This window comes from Myotis brandtii, unplaced genomic scaffold (assembly GCF_000412655.1).
Source record: "Myotis brandtii unplaced genomic scaffold, ASM41265v1 scaffold68, whole genome shotgun sequence".
In the NCBI taxonomy this organism is placed as follows: Eukaryota; Metazoa; Chordata; class Mammalia; order Chiroptera; family Vespertilionidae; genus Myotis; species Myotis brandtii.
In genome coordinates this window covers 1,171,630-1,179,484 of record NW_005370657.1, presented here as the reverse complement: position 1 = coordinate 1,179,484, position 7,855 = coordinate 1,171,630, and the positions used below count along the sequence as shown (strand labels likewise).

The window sequence follows — 7,855 nt, the reverse complement described above, 5'->3', positions numbered from 1 at the left end:
GGGGTGGGCAGAGAGCACAGGGGGTGAGGGGTGGGCAGAGAGCACAGGGGTGAGGGGTGGGCAGGGATCACAGGGGGTGAGGGGTGGGCAGAGAGCACAGGGGTGGGGGTGGGCAGAGGGCACAGGCACCTGGCCCCGGTCTGCTCACGCTGCAGACCCTGTCCTACCCCTCCCATAATTCATACCAGGGAGCATGGGCCACTCTACTCGCTGGCTTTAAGAGTCTACCCAGTGACTCCTTGGTGATCCAGGGCACTGCCCCTCCCTAGTTAAAATTCTTTGGGGCTCCACCGTCAGTCTCCCCCACATCCAACAGTCACCAAAGGCTCAAAGATCCCTTTTAAGGTCAAAGAGAGTGGCTGGGGTGGAGCCTGGCCCAGTGGCGGGGAGGAGAGGCGGGGGGAAGGGTCTGGGGGGGTGGCCACGGCGCCTGGAGGGCATGCGGGTTTGGTGGCCACATTGTGGAAGCTTTGCTCATCTCCACTTCCTGCCCTTTCGTCACCCAGACGGGCAGCCCGGCCAGGGCCTGAGGGGGCTTCTCGGTCAGGATGGCCAAGGCTGCAGCCCACCCACCAGCTCAGAACCCGCCCAAAGCCCCTTCCCTCGTGGGCAGAGAGCACAGGGGTGAGGGGTGGGCAGAGAGCACAGGGGTGAGGGGTGGGCAGAGAGCACAGGGGGTGAGGAGTGGGCAGGGATCACAGGGTGTGAGGGGTGGGCAGGGATCACAGGGGGTGAGGAGTGGGCAGGGATCACAGGGGGTGAGGGGTGGGCAGAAATTAGCAGAGTTAGGCCTGGGCAGTGATCACAGGGGGTGAGGGGTGGGCAGAGATTTGCAGGCACCTGGCCCCGTTCTCTTCATGCTGCAGACCCTGTCCTACCCCTTCACAATTCATACCAGGGAGCATGGGCCATCTACTCCCTGGCTTTAAGAGTCTACCCAGCCCTAACCGGTTTGGCTCAGTGGATAGAGCATCGGCCTGCGGATTCAAGGGTCCCAGGTTCGATTCTAGTCAAGGGCATGTACCTTGGTTGAGCCCGGCTGGGGGTGCTGGGTCCAGAGCGGCAGGTGGCGGGTAGAGCCCAGGGTCCCTGTCAGTGTCCTGAGGCCCGGACACCCCCAGTTCCCCCTCAGGTCAGACTGCAGGCAGCCTCCGTCCTCACGGTGGCATCGGGAGCCAGTGCCCAGGGGCTGAGCCCCGTCACCTCCTCCCAGGGACAGCCAGAGCCCCAGTGATGAGCCTGCTCGCCAGGACGAAGCGGGATCAGCCATGGCAGGAACACTTCTAGGGACCCAGGCCTGGGCCGCTGGACTGCACAGACCAAGGCTGTGGCCAGAGATGGTGGGTGGTCTCAGCGACCCTCAAGGGCGAGGCCAAGTCCTGCACTCCCTGGGAGCCGTAGCCCCGGGTGTTGGAGCAGTAGGTGGAGAGCGGCTGCAGGCCCAGCCCCGGCCAGCAGTGCGCACCCCTCACTGTCCGGGCTCCAGGATGCAGCTGAGCCGCTCCATGTGCGGCTGGAGCGCCTGGCTTGGGGTCTCGGGGCCCGGGGGGAGCGGGAGGCCACTCCTGCACATGGGGACGGAGGAGGGCGGGGGCAACTCAAGGTGAGGGCCCTTCCAGATGGGCGTCTGAGGAAGGGGTCTCCCCTGTGCCAGGGCTGGCAGGGGGAGGCCTCTGAGAGCTCAGAACACTATGTCCTTCCCTGTCCGGAATGTTCATTTCCAGGTGCCCCACCCTTCCCTGCACCTTCTGAGAACCAGGAAACAGGGCCTCTTCTGCATTCACCGTGCGGAGGATCTCATTGCACTTTCCAGCCACCCACACACACACCCCCCCGCCTTGGCCCGAGCAGGGACTCCCGGAGGTCAGAGGTGACAGATCGGGGCCACTGAACACAAACAGAGTGGAGGGAAGGGCAGGAGAGTGATTCAAGGGTCCCAGGTTCGATTCTAGTCAAGGGCATGTACCTTGGTTGCGGACACATCCCCAGTAGGGAGTGTGCAGGAGGCAGCTGATCAATGTTTCTAACTCTCTATCCCTCTCTCTTTCTCTCTGTAAAAAAACAATAAAATATATTTTTAAAAAAAGTCTACCCAGTGACTCCTTGGTGATCCAGGGCACTGCCCCTCCCTAGTTAAAATTCTTTGGGGCTCCACCGTCAGTCTCCCCCACATCTAACAGTCACCAAAGGCTCAAAGATTCCTTTTAAGGTCAAAGAGAGTGGCTGGGGTGCACATCGGACACGGAGGAGGGCAGGGGCAACTGAAGGTGGGGGCCCTTCCAGATGGGCGTCTGAGACAGGGGTCTCCCCTGTGCCAGGGCTGGCGGGGGGAGGCCTCTGAGAGCTCAGAACACTATGTCCTTCCCTGTCAGGAATGTTCATTTCCAGGTGCCCCACCCTTCCCTGCACCTTCTGAGAACCAGGAAACAGGCCACCATCTGTCGGAGTGAGGCCTCCTCTGCATTCACTGTATGGAGGATCTCATCCCACTTTCCAGCCGCCCCTACACCACCACCACCCCCGCCTCCCCGCCTTGGCCCAAGCAGGGATCCTGGAGGTCAGAGGTGACAGATCGGGGCCACTGAACACAAACGGAGTGGAGGGAAGGGCAGGAGAGTGTGCCAGGAGCCCCTGTCCCTGCAGAGGTGTGGGGCTCTGGGGAAAGTCCCCGGTTCCCCCCTGGCCTTCCTGCCCCTCCACCTTGCACAATCCTGACCATGGGGAAAGGGCCAGAAATCTCACCGAAGGTTCCGCAGGAGTTGCTGGCAGTCACCTCACCCTTCCTGAATTTGGCAAAGGACATACCACTCCACCCCAGGGGGAGTGGGAGAACGGGGACCATAAATAGGGCCCCCAGGCCAGCCTCCTCACTCGCCTCTTCCTCCTTCATCACCTGCCCGGCTCAGCAGCTGCCCAGTTGCCTCAGCCCTGCAACCATGCCCCGCGGTCTCCTGTGGCTGGGCCTCACCCTACTGGGGGCCCTGCAGACCCAGGCCCGGGACTCCACCCCAAACCTGATCCCCGCCCCACCTCTGTCCAAGGTCCCGCTGCAGCCAAACTTCCAAGATGACCAGGTAAGGAACCTGGGGGGCAGCTGTGGGGAGGACCCCCGGAACAGTGGGAGCAGAAGGGCCGAGTCTTAGAGAACGTTTAGGACGGGATGGGCCCAGGTTTCAGCTCAGCCTGCCCTTACGCCTCCTCATGGAAACCATGCTCCCACCCCCGCCCCAGCCTGGCTGACCTGCCCAGGTCCACATTCTCTCCCATAATCTCCACAGTCCCTGCCAGGTGGGGACATCTTCAGTCCCACTGCCCGCGGTCACTCCATCCCTGCCAGACTCCACGCTCCCTCTGCCCACAGCCTCCAGCTCCTGCTGGCTTTGTCAGTGCAGGCCCAGTGCAGGCCCAGTGCAGACCCAGTGCAAGCCCAGTGCAGACCCAGCGCAGGCCCAGTGCAGGCCCAGAGCAGGCCCAGCGCAGGCCCAGTGCAGGCCCAGTGCAGGCCCAGTGCAGGCCCAGTGCAGGCCCAGTGCAGGCCCAGTGCAGGCCCAGTGCAGGCCCAGTGCAGGCCCAGTGCAGGCCCAGTGCAGGCCCAGTGCAGGCCCAGTGCAGGCCCAGTGCAGGCCCAGTGCAGGCCCAGTGCAGGCCCAGTGCAGGCCCAGTGCAGGCCCAGTGCAGGCCCAGTGCAGGCCCAGTGCAGGCCCAGTGCAGGCCCAGTGCAGGCCCAGTGCAGGCCCAGTGCAGGCCCAGAGCAGGCCCAGCGCAGGCCCAGTGCAGGCCCGAGTCCCCATCAGGAGTCCTGCGGCCCTGGTAGAGGCGCTCCTGGTTCTGAGCCAGCCGCCCAGAGATGGGTGCAGGGACAGAGCTGTCGGGGCCCCTGCGGCCCACTCAGCCTGTCACCAGCCCCCTGCAGTTCCAGGGGAAGTGGTACGTCGTGGGCCTGGCAGGGAATGTCATTTCAAAGGGAGACAAAGAGTTTAAGATGTACACCACCAACTACGAGCTGAAAGAAGACCGCAGCTACAATGTCACCTCCACCCTGCTCAGGTGAGAGCCCCACCTCCCGGGAGCATGGGAACCTGGGGGCTGCGTGGAGGAGGGGCTCTGAGAGACAGACTGATGTCACGGCCCAAGCTGACAGGCAGTCACTCATCCTCTCCTCAGCACTGGACTCAGAGACCTGTGTCCTCCTTCCTTCCTTCATTACGTCAGCGTTTACTGGTCCCTTCTGTGCGCACACAGACAGCAGGAGGGATGCGCACGGATAGTCCTCAGGAAACAAGGCAGAGAGCAGGGGAGTCCGGAGTGGGAGGAGGGTCCCTGGGCCCAGCCTGGAACCCCACCAGGACCTCACTGGGGGCTTCCTGGGGGGTGGCCTCTTGGCTGGGCCTTGGGGGAACCGATCTGCCTTGGAAGGAGGGGCACAGAGCGGCAGGTGGCGGGTAGAGCCCAGGGTCCCTGTCAGTGTCCTGAGGCCCGGACACCCCCAGTTCCCCCTCAGGTCAGACTGCAGGCAGCCTCCGTCCTCACGGTGGCATCGGGAGCCAGTGCCCAGGGGCTGAGCCCCGTCACCTCCTCCCAGGGACAGCCAGAGCCCCAGTGATGAGCCTGCTCGCCAGGACGAAGCGGGATCAGCCATGGCAGGAACACTTCTAGGGACCCAGGCCTGGGCCGCTGGACTGCACAGACCAAGGCTGTGGCCAGAGATGGTGGGTGGTCTCAGCGACCCTCAAGGGCGAGGCCAAGTCCTGCACTCCCTGGGAGCCGTAGCCCCGGGTGTCGGAGCAGTAGGTGGAGAGCGGCTGCAGGCCCAGCCCCGGCCAGCAGTGCGCACCCCTCACTGTCCCGGCTCCGAGATGCAGCTGAGCCGCCCTATGTGCGACTGGAGCGCCCGGCTTGGGGTCTCGGGGCCCACAGGGGGGCAACTCCTGCACATCGGACACGGAGGAGGGCAGGGGCAACTGAAGGTGGGGGCCCTTCCAGATGGGCGTCTGAGACAGGGGTCTCCCCTGTGCCAGGGCTGGCGGGGGGAGGCCTCTGAGAGCTCAGAACACTATGTCCTTCCCTGTCAGGAATGTTCATTTCCAGGTGCCCCACCCTTCCCTGCACCTTCTGAGAACCAGGAAACAGGCCACCATCTGTCGGAGTGAGGCCTCCTCTGCATTCACTGTATGGAGGATCTCATCCCACTTTCCAGCCGCCCCTACACCACCACCACCCCCGCCTCCCCGCCTTGGCCCAAGCAGGGATCCTGGAGGTCAGAGGTGACAGATCGGGGCCACTGAACACAAACGGAGTGGAGGGAAGGGCAGGAGAGTGTGCCAGGGGCCCCTGTCCCTGCAGAGGTGTGGGGCTCTGGGGAAAGTCCCCGGTTCCCCCCTGGCCTTCCTGCCCCTCCATCTTGCACAATCCTGACCATGGGGAAAGGGCCAGAAATCTCACCGAAGGTTCCGCAGGAGTTGCTGGCAGTCACCTCACCCTTCCTGAATTTGGCAAAGGACATACCACTCCACCCCAGGGGGAGTGGGAGAACGGGGACCATAAATAGGGCCCCCAGGCCAGCCTCCTCACTCGCCTCTTCCTCCTTCACCACCTGCCCGGCTCAGCAGCTGCCCAGTTGCCTCAGCCCTGCAACCATGCCCCGCGGTCTCCTGTGGCTGGGCCTCACCCTACTGGGGGCCCTGCAGACCCAGGCCCGGGACTCCACCCCAAACCTGATCCCCGCCCCACCTCTGTCCAGGGTCCCGCTGCAGCCAAACTTCCAAGATGACCAGGTAAGGAACCTGGGGGGCAGCTGTGGGGAGGACCCCCGGAACAGTGGGAGTAGAAGGGCCGAGTCTTAGAGAACGTTTAGGACGGGATGGGCCCAGGTTTCAGCTCAGCCTGCCCTTACGCCTCCTCATGGAAACCATGCTCCCACCCCCGCCCCAGCCTGGCTGACCTGCCCAGGTCCACATTCTCTCCCATAATCTCCACAGTCCCTGCCAGGTGGGGACATCTTCAGTCCCACTGCCCGCGGTCACTCCATCCCTGCCAGACTCCACGCTCCCTCTGGCCACAGCCTCCAGCTCCTGCTGGCTTTGTCAGTGCAGGCCCAGTGCAGGCCCAGTGCAGACCCAGTGCAAGCCCAGTGCAGACCCAGCGCAGGCCCAGTGCAGGCCCAGAGCAGGCCCAGTGCAGGCCCAGTGCAGGCCCAGTGCAGGCCCAGAGCAGGCCCAGCGCAGGCCCAGTGCAGGCCCGAGTCCCCATCAGGAGTCCTGCGGCCCTGGTAGAGGCGCTCCTGGTTCTGAGCCAGCCGCCCAGAGATGGGTGCAGGGACAGAGCTGTCGGGGCCCCTGCGGCCCACTCGGCCTGTCACCGGCTCCCTGCAGTTCCAGGGGAAGTGGTACGTCGTGGGCCTGGCAGGGAATGCCATTTCAAAGGAAGACAAAGAGTTTAAGATGTACACCACCAACTACGAGCTGAAAGAAGACCGCAGCTACAATGTCACCTCCACCCTGCTCAGGTGAGAGCCCCACCTCCCGGGAGCATGGGAACCTGGGGGCTGCGTGGAGGAGGGGCTCTGAGAGACAGACTGATGTCACGGCCCAAGCTGACAGGCAGTCACTCATCCTCTCCTCAGCACTGGACTCAGAGACCTGTGTCCTCCTTCCTTCCTTCATTACGTCAGCGTTTACTGGTCCCTTCTGTGCGCACACAGACAGCAGGAGGGATGCGCACGGATAGTCCTCAGGAAACAAGGCAGAGAGCAGGGGAGTCCGGAGTGGGAGGAGGGTCCCTGGGCCCAGCCTGGAACCCCACCAGGACCTCACTGGGGGCTTCCTGGGGGGTGGCCTCTTGGCTGGGCCTTGGGGGAACCGATCTGCCTTGGAAGGAGGGGCAGGGGGTTCACGGCAGGGGCTGGCGGACTCCGAGTAAGAGACAGCCGCTCCTTCGGGCAGCCGCCGCGAGCCATGAGCAGCCTGGCCGGGTGGGGCACCACACTGCTGGGGCCTTAGGCACCGGCACCCAAGGGATCTGGCAAGGAGACAGGGCCCCTCTGGTTGCAGGGGGAAGAGGAATGGTGGGGTGCCGGGCTCACCAGCTCCTGTGGGTTTCTGGCTCTGGTACCTGGAGGAGGGGGGGCTGGAGCATTTGGGCACAAGGGGCATAAGAAGGACGGGTTTGGGGAGATCGGCTCTCGGGTGCCAAGGACATGGCGAGATGAATCGCCCAGGAGGGGTTACAGAGGGAAACAGCAAGACAAGAGGAGAGGACAGAGGCCCAGGGTGGGGAGGACTGTGTACAGGAAGGCCGCCGAGGGGAGACAGCCCTGCAGACGGAAGGACAGTGGGTGCTGGAGGCAGGGCCCTGGGCAGGGCAGCGCGGAGAGCACAGAGGGACAGACCAGGCCTCCTGCTGCGGCGGGGATGGGCTGGGCTGGACCCAGGGCTGCGGAATCCCAGCCCCTCCAGCGGCAACCCTGGCTCCCACCTCGTCCAGCCCAGGGAGGCCAAGCCTGCGTCTCCCCTCACCCACACCTCTCTCCCACTCCCACAGGAACCAGCGCTGCGACTACTTTGTCAGAACTTTTGTCCAAACTTCCAAGCCCGGCCAGTTCAGCCTGGGCAACATTAAGGGTGAGTCCTGAGTGAAGCGGGCCCTGGGGTTGGGGTCCCAGGCATGGGGTCCTCCCTGCACCTCTACGGGCCTCCCTGCACCTCCGCACAGAGGCCGTCCTGTGCGGGGTGGGGGAGGAGGGAGCTGCTCTGTCTAACCAGCCAGGGCTGACCCCGCACTGTCCACCCTGTAGCTTACCCTCAACTGCAGAGCTACACCGTGCGAGTGGCGGCCACCGACTACAACCAGTTCGCCA

At 64.2% G+C, this 7,855-nt stretch overlaps 3 protein-coding genes across 4 annotated transcripts in view; 2 read left to right on the top strand and 1 right to left on the bottom strand.

Moving 5' to 3' along the window:
- The window catches only part of PTGES2 (prostaglandin E synthase 2), a 52,042-nt gene that overhangs the window by 40,925 nt on the left and 3,262 nt on the right, over nucleotides 1-7,855 (bottom strand). The window lies entirely within an intron of this gene.
- Nucleotides 2,866-4,051, top strand: LOC102255854 (neutrophil gelatinase-associated lipocalin-like). Its single transcript, XM_005881415.2, has 2 exons — nucleotides 2,866-3,074; nucleotides 3,914-4,051. Exons 1-2 carry the CDS (start codon nucleotides 2,937-2,939, stop codon nucleotides 4,049-4,051), a joined length of 276 nt encoding a protein of 91 aa, XP_005881477.2. The 5' UTR covers nucleotides 2,866-2,936.
- LCN2 (lipocalin 2) overlaps nucleotides 5,549-7,855 on the top strand; it is a 3,704-nt gene continuing 1,397 nt past the window's right edge. The window contains exons 1-4 of the mRNA XM_014529298.1: nucleotides 5,549-5,774; nucleotides 6,372-6,505; nucleotides 7,540-7,619; nucleotides 7,793-7,851. Coding sequence (XP_014384784.1) covers nucleotides 5,637-5,774; nucleotides 6,372-6,505; nucleotides 7,540-7,619; nucleotides 7,793-7,851 — 411 coding nt within the window. The 5' untranslated portion in view covers nucleotides 5,549-5,636. The remainder of the gene's footprint in view (nucleotides 5,775-6,371; nucleotides 6,506-7,539; nucleotides 7,620-7,792; nucleotides 7,852-7,855) is intronic.